At 45.0% G+C, this 15,969-nt stretch overlaps 1 protein-coding gene across 1 annotated transcript; it reads left to right on the top strand.

Moving 5' to 3' along the window:
• The first annotated feature begins 768 nt into the window (after nucleotides 1–768).
• CCDC62 (coiled-coil domain containing 62) lies at nucleotides 769–15,685 on the top strand. Its single transcript, XM_058037255.1, has 13 exons — nucleotides 769–893; nucleotides 1,177–1,369; nucleotides 1,942–2,108; nucleotides 2,382–2,483; nucleotides 2,779–2,950; nucleotides 3,036–3,137; nucleotides 4,092–4,180; nucleotides 4,918–5,018; nucleotides 5,613–6,359; nucleotides 9,373–9,562; nucleotides 10,166–10,285; nucleotides 13,982–14,183; nucleotides 14,992–15,685. Exons 1-12 carry the CDS (start codon nucleotides 858–860, stop codon nucleotides 14,009–14,011), a joined length of 2,049 nt encoding a protein of 682 aa, XP_057893238.1. The 5' UTR covers nucleotides 769–857; the 3' UTR covers nucleotides 14,012–14,183; nucleotides 14,992–15,685.
• The last annotated feature ends 284 nt before the right edge of the window (nucleotides 15,686–15,969 follow it).

Genomic DNA, 15,969 nt, shown 5'->3' with positions numbered 1-15,969 from the left:
GCATCGATTTGGTGCTTTTTGTTTCACTGTTCCATTTAATAACAATAAATGCTCCCTGGTGGCAGGGTCCTGGAAGTGACATGCTCCTGTCACTGCAGAGCCTCGGTGAGCTGAATGCCAAGGGGGTGATGTGTCAGACACTCTGTTCCCTTCCTGTAAGGTTGCTTTTTTCAGTTATTTCTATTTATAAACCATGGGTGTGTCTGGAGGGATAACTCCATCCCTGTCGTTGGAAATAGTGTCTCTCAAGAGCTGCCTGCATCTCTACGGTCCTCCCATTTAACCCTGGACAGAGAAGTTGCCTCCAACCCATAATATTCCGGCCTGGTTCTTACTCATCCCGTATTAACAACGTTATTAATTATCACCATTTTCTAGCAGCTCGATCCCCGGGGTGAGGAGGCGGCTGCGGGATTCGAACCCGTGGCTCCAGGAGTGGAACCGGCAGCCCCAGGATTCGAACCCGCGGCCCCTTCGCTGCGGGGGGCGGAGCTTCTTCCAACGGCGGGCGGGGCCGGGCGGTGCCGGTGTGTCGGGGGCGGCCGCGGGTAACCGGGGCTGACCGGGGGTCATGAGCGGGGCCGGAGGGCAGGGGAAGCTCATGGGCTTAGGAAGGGCCGCCCCAGCCGGGCGGGACAGCGGGGGAGCCCTGCCCGGGAGCGGGGGTCGCTCCCCGGGGGTGGCAGCTCAGGGCCCCCCTCAGGCCCTGCGCCCCCGGCCCGTGCGCTCCAAGGCCGCTTGTGCTCCCTCAGGGCCGTGACGGGTGTGCGGCGGGGGAGCCTCCATGCTGAGCGTGACATCCTTGAAGCCTTCCCGGCTCCACGAATGCCTGGCAGAGCTCTGGCCCCCAGTCCCCTATGAGTTCATCAGTACAGCGTTCTGCTTCGCCCCAGGTAAAAGATGAAAGTGCCGTTAACAATCGGCTCTATTTTCGGCAGGAGGGTGCTCACTGTGCTGCTGCCGGGTTGAGTCATGGACCGCAGGTGGTACCACCTCGTTCTGCAAAGGGCTTCAGTCAAGGGCCACAGGTGGTACCACGAGCATAAGGAACTTCTTGGAATGGTCTCTATTTATAGAAGAAACATAGCTCAACTAAAAATAGACCGCTCGAGTTTATTATGAGAGAATTTGTCACTTCCTTGTGTTGAAATGCATTCCATGTCTCACCTTTTGTAGGCATTTAGCCCCGATCACAAGAACAGCATCATTAGGAGGCAGAGACAGGAGCTCAAGCTTTTAATTTCAGAACTGAAAGATCGTGACAAGGAGCTCAATGACATGGTGGAAGTGCACGAGAGACACATCCAGGCCTGGGAAGATGATCGCCAAAAAATACTGACTTTAGCAGAACGATGCAGCGTGTTAACTAGTAAGTGCTGTGATGTAAAGAATGACATCTTGGTCTGTTAAATATCTCCAGGTGCTTCAACCCCTCCATAAGAGTTTTGCATTACATAAGGAACCATCTCCTACTCTTTCGCCTTAAATTGTATTGTTTCTCTGAGATCTAAACTTGCACACTGGTGCTGAAGTGATCTGATCTTGAAGGGGCTGTGATGATCAGACTCTTTCTTGTCTGAATGTGTGAATTGCTTCTGTGAATTCTTTAAAAAATAATCTAATTAAATAAATGTGGGGGAAGAGAAAAATGTGCAGCATGCTGGTGATTTACAGAGCCCTGTGCCCCGAGGCTCTGCTGCACAGCTTGAACAAACACAAAACACCTGGTGGCTCTGAACAGTCTCAGTTCCTGCAGTTCATGCAGTTCCTGTTCCATCTGACCTGGGCACCCAGGGAATCCTCCTTCAGAGCAACATAAGAATCCAGATCTGAATTGTGTGATTTTAAAACACTAGGTGGAATTATTTCTGAGAGTTAAGAAATTGCATGACAGCCTCTGAGCTCTTTTCTCACATATAACCTTGTCTCCTTTCTTTTCAGGTGAGCTGAACGAGAGAAATGCCATTATAAAATCACTGACTAAAAAGTTAAAGTTATTAGAATCCCAGCATAATGACAGTAAGATAACACTCGAAAGCACACAACAGAAGTTTAAAGAGCTCACTCAAAAAGTCACAGATTCATCTGTTCACTGCCAGGCTCTGGAGGTAGGGGTTGAGTGATGGTCTGGTTTTGTAATCCATGCATTTACAGGGTGCCTGTGATGAACTGTAACATTCCAAAACTGAGACATGTAGTTAAGACCCTTGATCACAAACAAGTGGGGAGCAATTTTTATTCCAGTCCTCTTTTCTCCAGTTTGCTCAGGATCCTGCATTGCCACTCACAATGTTTAAATAACGTTGTGGACGCATTTACTGGGAAAAAATGGAATCTTTGAATCACTGAAGTAATGGCTGACACTTATTTCTGTTCACTAGGAGAAAAATCAGAGTCTCCACTGCTCAGTTTTGGAACTGTCAGCTAAAACAGGCCAGCTGCAGGCCAGGGAGCAGGAGCTTCTCTCTATGCTTCAGATGAAGGTAACATCTGTAACATCTGTAACATCTGCCAGCTCCTGGGCACTAAATCTGACTGTGCCACAAGGCTTCTGTCCCTGGTGATCTCACTCATGGTTAATTCTTAGGCTTCTTTGAGAAGGGAAAAATGGTCAGCAATAAACTGCTTTGTTTTCATAAACAAGCTTGCTTCCAAGATTTAATTTAGTGGGTTTTTTCCTCAAAATCTCAGAAGGAAGTTGGGGATCACTTTACTGTTGTTTTGTCCAAACCCATCCATGATATTAAAAATTAGATTTCATTGTGTTTCCTATTTCAGGACAAGGCCTTAATTGAAACAACTGATCAGATTACTGAGGTCACCTCTAAATTTAAAACCCTGGAGAATGCCCTGCGTACAGCAAAGCTGGATGAATTCACTCGCAACAGGGAGCACCAGGACCTCAAGGTGACACTCAACGATGTCATGAGCCAAGTAAATAAGATGAAAGGTAAATGTTTCTGCTGGGCACCTAATTTAGTGTAGGGCAGCACAATTCCTGTTCACTCTGGGAAATGCTACATTTTGTTTTGCAGACATCCTCTCTGAAAAGATGAAAGAGAGCAGCAAGAACCAGGAAGAAATCAGTCACCTGAAACAGGAAAATGGCTGCTTGAGGAGTGAGCTCATCCTGGCAGGTGAGGGTGGGCAGTTGGCCTTTCATGCCTTGGCTTTCGACAGCTCAGAGACTTCTGGGCAGCAATTCACTGAGATCTGTGAAGGAGGCAGCTTGTTACCTGCAGTTTAATAAAAGCATATCCCTGGTGTGCCATTCTTCTGTGGAAGCAATATCTGGGCCTCCTGCAGGGACATTTTATAGAATCTTGTGAAAGCACAAAGTTCACCAAAGTGATTACACAGGGAGGAGTGAGTGGCTCAGGGGACTTTCCTGAAGATGTTGAGACTTTCTCTTCTCTCTTATTTTCTTCAGGTGATGGCTTTGGTTTAGGCTGGTATAATATGCAGGCCTTGGTAAACTGCATCTTGCTCTCCATGATACCTTTGGTTTTGGGTGGAAGAACATCTGGTGGATAGGAAAGGTCACTGCAGTATTCTTGGGGACAACCACAGAGACCTTGAAAGATTAGGTGGCCAAAGGTGTCCTCTGCTGTCAGATAATTTCCTTGCCTATCATTTTTAGTCTGCTGTTTGACCTTTGTCAGATACTGATGCCATGTCTCATTATTTTAAAACCAATAAAATTGGGAATTGTTTTGCTGCACTTCTCTCTACATGCATGAATTAAAATTAACTAACTGAATTTCTTTTATGCTTTCCTCTTTTTTTTTTCTCTTTCCCTTTTTTCCTTTCTAAAAACATTAAATAAATCAGTGAGTGAAGCACAGTATTGCTACTAGTAAAATGAAGCCAGGTGCTGAGGAAAAGAACAAGGAAAATACTTGAATTTTTGTTTTCTTGTGGGTTTTGTGCTCATTTTATCTGGAGGAGAAACAGGTCTCATTGATCTTAGGAAAATGCTTTTGGTTTGTTTCAGTACCACGTCCTACTGCTGCACACACAGCATTAACAATGCACTGACTTTGTGTCTGTTCACCTGAAGTAATAAAAACAATTATTATCTTTCGAAACAGTGGAAGAAGCCCAGAGGAAGGATCAACTTTTTCAGTTTGCCAAGTCGAAGCAAGTGCGGATTGAGAGGGAATTGTCCAGTTTGCGACAGGTACAGCCCCAGTTGTGTTCCTGCCCTGAGGTCAGAGGAGCATTTGCAGGAGCATCAGACCTGTGTGGAGCACTGTAAAAAAAGTTAGATCTACATAGTATTCATTAAGGAACAAAAATCTGTTTGTGCCTTGCTGAGATCCCTGTAGAATGTTGATTTATTTCATTTGAGTGACATGAAGGGCAGCAGGTTTGGGACCACCACGCCTGCCCAAGGTGAGCTCAGCACAGTAAGGGACACAGTGTCCTGACAGGTCTGTTTTTCACAACCTAAACCCTGTGTGTTCACCTGCTCTCAGCTGAGGTTCTCAAAGCATGTTCCATTTTTTAATTGCAAGTAATTGATGGGTAGTTACCTTCTCCATTAGCCTCACAAAAAATCCCCTGCAGTCCAAGCCAAATCCCATGATCATCACCCATGTCCTGTAATTCTGTAGCTGTGAACAACATTATAACAACACGTATTAAATATCAGGTAACAGTAATGATATTTTATTTATTGTTCAGTGTTCCACCTTAGAAGAATATTCTAATCTTCAAATAGAAATTCTGTTTATTGCTGCAAAACATTATTTTCCTAAATATATGCAGAGATGATCTCTTAGATTTGGAAGTCTTTGTCAATAATTTGACTACAGGCATTGATTTATAAAAACATTTTGAGGATGTTTTTGGTACTACCTGGTGATGATTTCCTGCACCCAGACATTCACCAGTGCCCCTCACTGCCTCTGACAGGTCTGTGTGAAACAGCAGCGGGACTTGCACTTCCTCCATGTCAACTTTGATAGCTCTCAGGAGTCCAGGCAAAAACTTGAAAATGCATCGAGTGGAAAGAGGTAAAGACATTTTAAAATGTTTTTTACTTAAATAGTTTGTCCTCAAAGAGAGACTTCACTGTTGAGCCCCAGCTGACATCCTAGCAGGGGTGTGTGCTGGGCCAGGATGGCTTTGCTGGACTCGACCACAAACATGCAGTGAAGCTGTCAATACCTTGTGTTTTATTTGGTCAGGAGAGACCATGGGCATCAGGCACAGAGCAAGTGTTGTAGCAGGCCAGACAGCTCATGATTTTTTTTAGAAAGTGAAATAGTCTGGTGGTTGGGGTGTTAACCTGGCTCCCTACTGCTTTTATTTAAAAAGCAAAGTTTATTTTAGGAAGTAAACTTAGAGAATTGGTGCACACCCTGGAGGTTCAGCCAGAATCACCATACTGTGATTATAACATGAGGGAACTCTCAGACTGGTTTTGAAAAGTAACAGCCAAATCTGGGCAGATTTTCTGTGGGGTTTTGGCAGGGTACAGCTGCCTGGTGGTGTGTGAGCTGCTGCAGAACCCTGGCAGAGCCTGTGTTCTGTAGAGCTTTAGGAGTGCACTTGGGGATGCTCTTTACCTGCAGTGTTTCTGACTTGTTTTTGTCGTGCCGTTGTAGCTCAGGGGCCACATTCTCTGCCTCTGAAAGCCCCAGCAGCAAGACAGACAAGGGTAGGACTGAGGGCAGCCACGGGATGTGCGAGGAGTGTGGAACTGCACCAGTTCCAGCAAGTAGGGTAAAAGCCACCCCTGAGATGTGTGAAGTAGATAATAGACAGTTACTGAATGCTTCAGACTTGGAAACTGCCTCAGCGTTGTTAAACCACTGTCAAAAGGCTGTGAAAGGCTTGGCCCTGCCTGTGGAAGAAGGAGAAAAGCAGGATGTTACATCAAGCTTTGATGAGCTAGACAGTGAAAAATTTCATGAGGTAAACAACACGAGGCCATTGAGAAACAGGGAAATTGGAGAGAATGAAGTGAAAAGCAGAGACCAAAAAACCTTTGAGGTGTCTTTGCCTTCATATGATCGTTGGCTTAAAATCAAATCTCGTGTAGATTTGCAAAGCACTTTAATCCAGAGCAGCACCACGTCTGACAAAACTGATAATGGAAACAAAACCTGGGAAGAGAGATCTGACACTGAGTCTGGCCAAAAAAGCACAGAGACTCCTGCCACTTGCAAGTCTGACTCTGAGTCCAGTATTAGTAACTTCATTTTAATTAAAGACACACAGTGGAAGCCACTCTCAGATCTGGAATGGCTGGAGATTTTCAAGCCCAAAAAGAGAGATGGAAATACAAGCCGTGGAAGAGATTACAGCTGTTTGGAGACTGCACAAGAGATGAAATGTACCTGCTCACAAAGGTTATGAGTTTGTTGCCTTTAAGAAATAAGCATAAGCTAGACTATATAGAAATTTAGGTGTATAAGCTCTCAGTATTAGCTCAAGATATGTTTAGAGTAACTGCTGTTTTAAATTTAGTTTTTCAACCTGAAAAGTAACAAATTTAAAATAAAAATAGCTCTTAAAGTATCATGATTCTATTTTTATGCATTTATTTTTTTTCTCCTCTCTTATCCCCAAGAGCTGTGTGGGCAGGATAAGCTGCAATACCATATAACTTAGCCAAATAAACTAATTGAGAAAATCTTTAAGATTTTTTGAAATCCCAGGTGTTGCTCATAACTCTGATGGGTAAAATATGTTCTGATCAGAGCTGGACTTGTACAGTGATGTTTTCTGTGAGGCAAGAAACAGATGCAGGTTTTGTGTGATGCTTTAGTGACTGTGTTACTTCTATTGAGAAATCACATCTTGGCTGGGCAGGAATGTAGGGCACAGCTCTGAGCACAGGCTGCTGCCTCTGGCAGGGCAAGAAATGAGATGGCAAGATTTAAAGGACAGCAATCTGTCCACTCTCCAGCTCGTGGGACTCTATCCTTCTGTTTGTGCTGTGGGAGGAGAAGGACATGTGGTTGGGGACAAGCAGGATGAGGTTCCTAATGCTGAGAAGTGTCACAAGAAGACCCAGGTGCCTCAGTGATGTTGGAATGTCTCCGAGATAAAAAACCTGCTCTGCATTTACAGAAGTGGCTTTGTGCCTGCATGAGCAAAGGCATTCAGAGCTGGGACTTGCTGTGGATTTGTTGTGTTGGTTCCCCTATTTCTGTTCAAAAAATTGATTTACCCAGCTCTATTTTAGAAGGATTTCTGAAGTTTCACAGCAATTTCATAGCTGCTTTCTAGCCAGAGGAGAGGAGCCTTCCAGCTGGTGGTTCGACAAGCACAGTAAATGAACAGCTGTTTAAACCTGCTCACAGTGTTTGCCAGCAAGCCTGCCCAGCATCCAAACAGATTAATGTTATGGAATGGAAGGATCTGATGTATGGGTGCTTTCATTCTGTGTGGCTTTTGAAACAGAAATATTGTAGGAATTGTTGCTGCAGTGAGACAGACCTGTTCAGAAACAAGGTGAATGGGCAGCCACTGAAAAAGAATGCTGGCCTGGCACATTCCCATGTGCCTTAGCTGAGCTTCACTCTCCATGTGGGCTCTCTCTAATTTCCACTGCCTATAAATCATTGGAAAGACTCCACTCCCCTTCTGCCTACCCTGACCTTCCTTATCAGCTCCCCAGCAGCACCAGTAACACACTGCCATCTCTAAATCCCTTTTGAGGCTACATCATGAAAGCTGCTTTCACTTTTTGTCTTGCCCTATTTGTGTTGTCCTTGAGTGAATTTTAAGGGGGAAAGGAACAAATTCAACCTGGGCAGTGCAGCTAGAAGGTATCCTCCAGGTAGGGGGCAGCTGTGCTACCCATCTGGGATTTGCTGCTGAGCTCTCCACTTTTCTTGATGGCCACATTTGGTGCTGGGGCCCTGCTAATTGGAGATGGATTGGCTCAGTGCAAATCCCTGACTGTCTGCTCTCCAGCCTCTGCTGACTCGGATTTGGCAGGCAATAAATCCTCACCCTACATGGGAGGAAGGCAGGAGCATTGCTTCTGTGAAGGGATTAATGGCACAGACCAGCACAGCATTCCTCCTGGGACTTGGATCTGGATCCTCCAGTTTTCCATTGCTGCTTTCAGAGTGCTGATGATGTAGTTTGTGTTTAGGGAAGGGTGCTGGCACCTCCCTGTCATCCCAGCAAATATTTTTGCCATGAGTTCCTGAGTTCTGGAACAGCCAACAAGGAGGCTGTTAACAGTCAAATGCCTTCCCCAATGGCAGAGGGGATTGTGAAATCCCAGAGTGCAGGAATCATTTCTGTGTGCTCTGACTGGGTGACTTCATTTATGTTGGGCCAACATTTGCTGCCTTTGGATTTTTATCTCAATTCTCATTTTACAGATGGAGCATCAGCAGGTACTTGTTGAGTCTGCCTGGGCTGGACTAAACCACCCATTCCTGAGCCATTTCCCTGCCTCACAATCAAACCTGTGTCCCCTTCCTTTCCAACCTGAGTGTTTTCCCTGCTCATCTCATCTCCTCACATCCCTGTTGCAGGCTTGTTCCCTCACATTTCCACAGAACCTTTCCTTGTCAGAAACACAGATATGAGCTTTTCTCTCTTAAAAGAGAGCCTGTTTTATCCCAGTGTTTTATGGGAGAAGTGAAATGGGACACAGCAGACACTCATGAGCTGGCAGCTCTCATGAGGGCTTTTTCCTAGATTGAATGTCAGTTAAAATGCACCTATTTTTAACAGTCTTGCCAGGCATGGAATGCACTGTTACACCAAATTAAGTATCTAAAGAGTATCTACTGAAATGTCATCAATTCAAAGACAATATTTGCTTTAAAATACACATCTTTTTTCATTGTTTGCCAGTCCAGGCAGGGCTAGCACTCTGCTTCTGTCATGTTCAGAAGTTGATTAATGTGGTTTGCTCCTATATTTAAAAATAAATAAATCCAAGCCTCTTTGGGAAAGCTCTCCTGTGATCTCTGACATGAGATGACTGTAAAACTGTGAAATTCCTTTGAAAGGTACACCTACAAATATGAATTTGCCTAATGGTTGATTAGAACCAAAAGGATTTGGGTGTGAGAAGGGAGTGAGTAGCAGAAATTGGGAAGAACAAAGTTTTGTCTTTTGTGTGCTCTTTCAAGGTTAAATACACACTCAAACACTTGGTCATGGAGCTGGTTGGGACTGGTTGAAAGTCAAACCCTCGTCCTCAGAGGATGAAAGTGATCCAGGGGAGCTGTTAAGCATGGGAATGCTCTGAGGAGCAGGGTAATCTCCCAAGCTTCTTGCTTTCCTTGGCCCAGGGCCCACAGTTATTTATGTTGTGCCATGATTTCCCCTTGAAAGTTTAAAAAGGATGGTGATGCTGCTTCTGCCAATGTCTTAATTTTTTTTTAACAGTGAAGAAAGCGTGGATCTGGATTCCCTCCGCTTGGCTTCTCCTCTCTTGGCATCCTCTGAGAAGAGCAACAAGACTCAAAGTTCTGGGAAATTATCTGATTTGGATTCCCCTCTGGACATCAATGACCTGGCAGTGACCAAACCAACAAAGAGATACTGCATGAACACAGTCAGTACCTTATTGCACAATGTCCTTGACTGATTTTGAGGGGAATTATGGGCAATTATGACTGATGGTAGGAATGCAAATGTCTCCAGGCATGGAACAACTGGGGACTCAAATGGTGAGACAGCAGGCTAATGGCAAAGGTGATAACATATTTTTTTAAAAACAGCTCCTAGTTGCCTCAATATGTCTTGGACAACATAGGTATAAATTAGTTTTAAAAAAAAATTAATAAAGTTTTAGAATTAAAAGCTTGAGGAAAATGCTGGCTAATTGGTAATTCCACTAAATATCTGGGTACACGTGGATGCAGTTATCAGAAGCTATTGGACATGGTTTCTTCCCTGTTCTGCTTCTCTTTCTCATTTATTCTCCCCTCTATCCTTGAAGCACCTCTCTTGTGAGTGCTTAATACACCTGCATGTGGAAATCTGTTTGAAATGTCACTAGGAGAGAGCTCTGTGTTTATCAGAAACACCAGCAGTTAGACACAGTCTGTTACTTTGCAGTGCTTTGAACAGAAACATTTCCAAATCAAAATGCTGATTCTTGGTGCATTATAATCCATTGAAATCCTCCAAAAAAAAGATCCTTCCCTAACTCTGGCTCCCTGTGTGTGTCCTGCAGGACACCAGTTCCCTGTTCTGGAAGCTGGAGCGCTCGTTGGCCCAGTCCCGACAGATGCTGACGGATCTGGAGCTCAGCCTTCTCCACACAAGCATTCCCAACACCACCAACAAGAACAAGGTACAGATTGCTCTCCCAGGATGAGGGTGGGGTCTCAGGGATGCTGACTGGGAACATCCTTTCCCTTATGCTGGGCTTGCACTGCATTAGCAAAGCATGAGGAGGATGTTGGTTATGAAGAGACACTTCCTGCATGCCTTAGTGCTTGAATTTTTTATAGGATTCTGTTTGGCTGCTCAAGGTCATGACAGGATTTGACTCCTGTCATTTGTCTGAACAGATGGAAGGCAGAAGTCATTTTGGGGCAAGCTGTAGGAGGTCTAGAAAAAAGTGAGCACTGGTTCTTTCTGACCTGAGGCAAATTAGGTGATTTCTCAGGCTCAGCACACACTCACTGCTCTGCTGTCCCAGAGACTCTCAGTCAGAACTGGTTTATTGTAATATTCATGGAAAGGAGGGCAGTATAGGGAATATATAGGATACTTTGGTGTGAATTTAAACCAGAAGCTCAGCTTCAAGAAAGGCAGAGTTCTTGTGGGTTGGTAGTTTTAGCTCCTTCATTGCAGGGTCAGAGACTATATTCAGTAGTCAAAGAAAAGAACCTGTATGTAGCTGTCATAGCAGTTTATTTTATGAGCACAAGTGCTGATAAAGTTCCTGTTGAGTATTTGGGCAGCAGAAGTAATCAGAGAAAGGGTCAGTTGTTTGCTGGGTAAATATCCATAAGAATTTCTACCTTGTTTGACAAGGACATTGTACCTTTTGTCCCCAGCAATGAGCACACTTGTGCTGGTGTATATCCCAAAGGGAGGATTTAGGCTCCTGGTTTCAGAGCAGTGCTGAACCCTCATCTTCATCCTCACACGTTTCACCTCCCTCTAAAAAGTTGCACTCCTTTTAGCCTCAGATGAACCTGGCCAGAAGAACGTTGCTGTAAGGAGCAGACAAAGCCATTTTTATAACATTCACAACCATAAACCCTTTGCTGTGCTGGGCCTGACTGGAAAGGTTGTGTGCCAGCCTTTGCAGAAACTGAAAGGATATTTTGTTCAGAAGTTCCTCTGCAGGATTTCATTCAGTGGCAAAGACAGCAGCAGTTTAGTCTTTTGCAAAGCCTCCTGAGTAGGAGGATTCCTGAAAAGCTCCCTGCACACAGGGCTTGCTTGTGGCTCTTGCCCAGCCCCATCAGCTGTCTGGCTCCTGCTCACTGCTTGGCACGTCACAGCTCAGCTCCTCTGTCTGCCATGACTCTGCTTTAGGATCTGATGCTGCATTTTTGAGCTTGGAAATTGGCTTCTCCTTCAGCTTTAGTGGGTAGAAAATGAAGCAAACTCGTGTGCAGTGGCGGGAGCAGATCCTGAGCCACATCTGTGCAACTTTGATCTCCTTTCAGAGCAGTTCTGGGCAAAAACTCGTCAAGCATGTTTGAGTTAATGTATGCAGGCCAGCTAACCTGTGCTGAAAACCAGGCTCACCTGGGGCTGTTCTAAACTGAGCTTTAGAATGGAATAAATATGAGATACAGCCTTTGGAATTGAATCAGGGGGAAGTGGCACATGTTGGATTCTGTGCCCTGCTGGGGTACGGAGGAGAAGGGGGAATTAAGAACTGTACCCCTGCTGCTCAGCAGCTTGAACCTGGCAGCTCTGGAAATTTTATTCTCTGAGTCCTTTGATTTCCATGTGATGTTTTTACATTACAATAGAAACAACAGAACTCTTCACAGAAGCCAGTTACCTGCTGCAGAAGAAAGAGATGCTAAGTTTCTTTTTTTTTTTTTTTGTGATGTTCCCTGAGCATGAAAGTGTTTTCAGCTTGATCTTTTTTTGTTTGCTTCCCTCTTTATAAATGCATCTGCAATATTAATACCCTTTATGGATTTTTGAGATGGGCCTTGCACAGGATTCTAAGTGCATTTCCAATAAAACTCTTGTGAGTACTGTAACAGCAAACAGATATTAAGTCAAGTAGTTCCTTTAGCCAAATAATTAAACTTTTGTGAAGGGTGTTCCTCATCCTCAGGGCAGTCAGATCTCACAGCTTCATTCCCCAGTACCTGCACTCTCCTTATTGTAGTTAAAACCCTTCTGTGTGTTACAGATAACAGGATCAAGGATGTGAACATTGTTGAATGAGAGATTGGGAAGGTTTTTCCAGTGCCAAGGCCAAGGGCTGTTTTAGGATCCTGTTCCTGGGCTCAGAGCCCCAAAAGTAGAATGTATTGAATAGAGCTGTTTCAGAATATCCAAAGCAGCTTTGCCCACAGCAGATTGTTTTTTTCTTTTTGAAACAGGAAATTTCTCACTCTCTGATTATTTGTTCTCCTATTGTGGATTGGATGCTTGCAGTAGGCACCACCTTGTCTGGTTCTGAGGACAAAAGAGTAACCAGATATGGTTAAAATCCTGAATACCACATGAAACTGAATAAGAACCAGCAACAATGAGGACAGAAACTGGCAAAAAAAAAAAAAAAAAAAAAAAAAAAAAAAAAAAAAGGAAGAAGAAAATAAATCTCCCAGTGCTGACACAGCCCAAGCTGGTGCCTGCAAAGGGAGGTTACCCCACAGGCAGCTGGGGCTGACACTGTGTGACAGGATCAGCCTCCATCCCGTGGGGAGCTGGTGCTCAGGTCTGGGATATCCCAGCTGCAGTCCCTGGCTGGTTGTGCCCTGGGGAGGGGAGTCAGCCTGGTTTGTGTTCTGCTGGCTCTGCATTAGCCTGGAGACACTGAGACTGCTCTGAGAGCCGTGGGACTGCAGCTGAGGGGGCACCTGGGGAGATGGGTGCTGAGCAGCTGCAATGCCAAACCTCCCTGTGCTCTGAGAGAGCTCTTCTGTTCCTGAACAGCCCTGAGGTGAAAGCAGCCTGGGGTTTTATAGGTGAAGCCAGCACTGTGACTTGCATCCTGAAACCACTGATGTTACAAAGCTTCAGGAGCAAATCCCCAAAAGTGCTGAGCCCCGTGCTGAGGCAGCAGAGTGGGGAGAGCACGCTGAGCCTACAGAAATAATCACATTTGCCTCAAGTGAGAAAGAGCTGGTGCAACAAACACACCACAATCCACTGTAGATCCATGACAGGCAAGAGGGGCTCTCCAAGTCACTGGCTAATGCATAATTCTCATTTTCTTTCTGTGTTAAAGGGCACTGAATCACCATGATCAGTTAGATCTGAAGCAGAGCAGGTCCAGAAATAAGCAAACATTTGTGCAGTTTCATAGACAGAAGTGATTGAATTGATTTTTGTTGTGTTTGTTTGGTTTTAAATTGCTTTGAAACTCATTTGAGGGCAGGTGCACTGACAAACATCAGGGCAGTTTCCTCCCTAGCTGCCAATGATTTAGCCATTCTCATCAGTCAGTTGTTTTGCCTCTAGAGAGAGGTTGGGTGGGGGAGAGTGAAGAACTCAGGAGGAAAGCAGTGAGGAGAAGGCTATTTCCAGTTTTGGACACAGCACCATGTGCCAGTGCTCATAAATGGTGACTCAGTGGCTGGCCTGGGGCACAAAGATCACTCCTTTCCTGAAAGCCAACTGGAAAGGTTTTTTATTTCCCAACATCCCAGTGCTGGCCCTGAGACTGTTCCCTTTCTGTGAAGTATTTTGTTTACCTTTTCCTCTTTATATTTTACTCCATGTTCTTATTCTGTTCGCAGTGTGAAAATTTGTGTAGTAAATTCACACAAGTGTGGTTGCTTCAGATATTTCAGAGGAAATGTTCCTGCTTTTTAATAAAAATCTTTTCCATTTTCTGCAGAGGAAGAAGTTGGTTCCAACACAGAGGTAATTGTGAGGACTGAAGACATTGACCCAGCAGATATAATGGAAAGTTACCTCATTTTTTTTTCCCTTGGTCCTCCTGAGTGTTTGAAAGACCCACAAGTGGCAAGAAGATCTGACTCTGCAGGAATGTATTTTATCTTGAAATAAAACACAGAATTATGCCAAGATTAACAGAGGTATTTTTATAGCTGAGAGCTCAGGTTAAACACCAGTTTGTTTTTTAAGAGTCTGAAGTGTGTAATTGTTACAACATCGGAACTATTTTTCTTTTTTTTTTATGGTGGCTCAGAAATATTTATAGAGTATGACACAGCCAAGCATTCTCCTTTTTTTTTTTTTTTTTTTTATAGCACATTGTTTTTGTTCTGGATTTCTTGCCTTGTAGAGAGAGATGAACAATGTTTATAGGAAGTTCCCAATTAGTGTTGTAAGCAGGAACTGCCTCCGATGTTGCTGAAATGGGAGAGCTGTCACCCACGAGATGGGCACAACTTTCCACACTCAGGAGCTGGTTTTTCCCGAAATGTTTATGGGATCAGGTGTGTATGGCCTCTGTTTGCACTGTAGAGGTAGCCAAGTATGATGTGACCTTTTTTTTAGCATTTCAACTGGATTTATGTTTGCTGATTGGGCAAGATGTGCTGTTATCACAACCTGAACTTGCTTTTTAACGAAGAGATCAAATAAGCTGATAGAGGTGATACTTTGCTGTGTCTCTCTTGCCCATTTAACACACTTAGCACTTGATTTCTGACGTTTCTCAGCACAGACACGAGTGGGCTGCCCAGTCCTGTGTGGGTTGGGAGCACTTTGGGACACCAGTACCCCTCCCACAGCCCTGTGCCAGCGTTTTTCCTGCTGGGAGAGCCCAGGGTGGGAGTTTCTGCTCCATCCACTGCCACCAGTTATTGCAGAGAAACACAACACTCTGTGGATTCCCCTTGTTAACTCTTTCATTTTCTGCTTTCTCTTTAATTACTCCAGTGACAGCCTTTCCTGCAGGTATTAATGGCCCCAGAATGAGGCCAGTTCTGATGGGAGCTGCTGTTCTCCTGACTCTCTCCCTGCCTGCTCACCAGTGTAACCCACAGGGAAGCTCAGCTGCTCCAGCTCTTTCCAGGTTTCCTCAAGCCTTTACAGTGCATTTATTCCTCTACCTGCACAGAACCTTCTCAGGCTCCATCCTCACGATCTCCTGCTCTGGGTATGAAAAGAATTCTCCCTAAAAAGCCAATGATGACAGTGCCATGATGCTCACCCTGAAGCTGTGCAGCAGCTACACAGAGAAATTGGTGCAACTTCCAAGCAGCAGCTGCATTTAAATGGTTTTGAGGTTATGGGATGAACTCACTGAGTTTAAACCCCTGGAGAGTTTAAAATGATGACTTTAAAATCAATATAGAAAACTGAGCTCGAGTGATGCATCAAGGATCTGCAGAGCCTTAGGATTTTGTGTCGGGGCTGCCCTGGATTTGTGGAATGGGAAGAAGGGAAATAACTGGGTTAATTTATTCAGCACTAAGTGACTTAAAACCCAGCTGCATTATTGACCGCACTCTGATGCTCGAATGGAAACGCTTCAAACTCGGTGCCTTAATTCTGGAAGCAGCTCAAATACTCCAGGGAGCCCTTTGCTATTGTATCCTTGCCTTGAATTATTATTTAAAGACAACAAAGCTTCTGTTCAGCCACGGCCTTTCCGCAGGGTGGATGCGAGCTCCGGTCATTGACTTTGGAAACGGGAATTGGTGTTGGAGCCCCGGGGCTCAGAACGAGCTGCGTGCGAGTGCGGTGGCAGAGGGGTGAAGATGTGACCGCCGTTCCTGGCGTTTCCTGAGCTGGGGAATCACCTCGGTGCGGGGTCCGCTAAGAGACGTGTCCCCGCTCCGTGTCTGTGTCCCCTCCCCCGTCCCCGCTCGGTGTCCCCTTCCTGTGTCCCCTCTCTGTGTCCGTGTCCCCTCC

This window comes from Melospiza georgiana, chromosome 18 (assembly GCF_028018845.1).
Source record: "Melospiza georgiana isolate bMelGeo1 chromosome 18, bMelGeo1.pri, whole genome shotgun sequence".
NCBI lineage: Eukaryota > Metazoa > Chordata > Aves > Passeriformes > Passerellidae > Melospiza > Melospiza georgiana.
Note: the sequence above shows the minus strand (reverse complement) of the source record. Positions and strands in the feature narration are given on the sequence as shown.

Excerpts from the sequence above, each read along its gene's own strand:
- CCDC62 (XM_058037255.1), top strand. The coding sequence starts at position 858 with ATGAGTTCATCAGTACAGCGTTCTGCTTCGCCCCAG. Across the intron at positions 1,370-1,941 it reads ACGATGCAGCGTGTTAACTA|GTGAGCTGAACGAGAGAAAT; the intron begins GTAAGTGCTGTG and ends CTTTCTTTTCAG. Across the intron at positions 2,951-3,035 it reads CCAAGTAAATAAGATGAAAG|ACATCCTCTCTGAAAAGATG; the intron begins GTAAATGTTTCT and ends TTTGTTTTGCAG.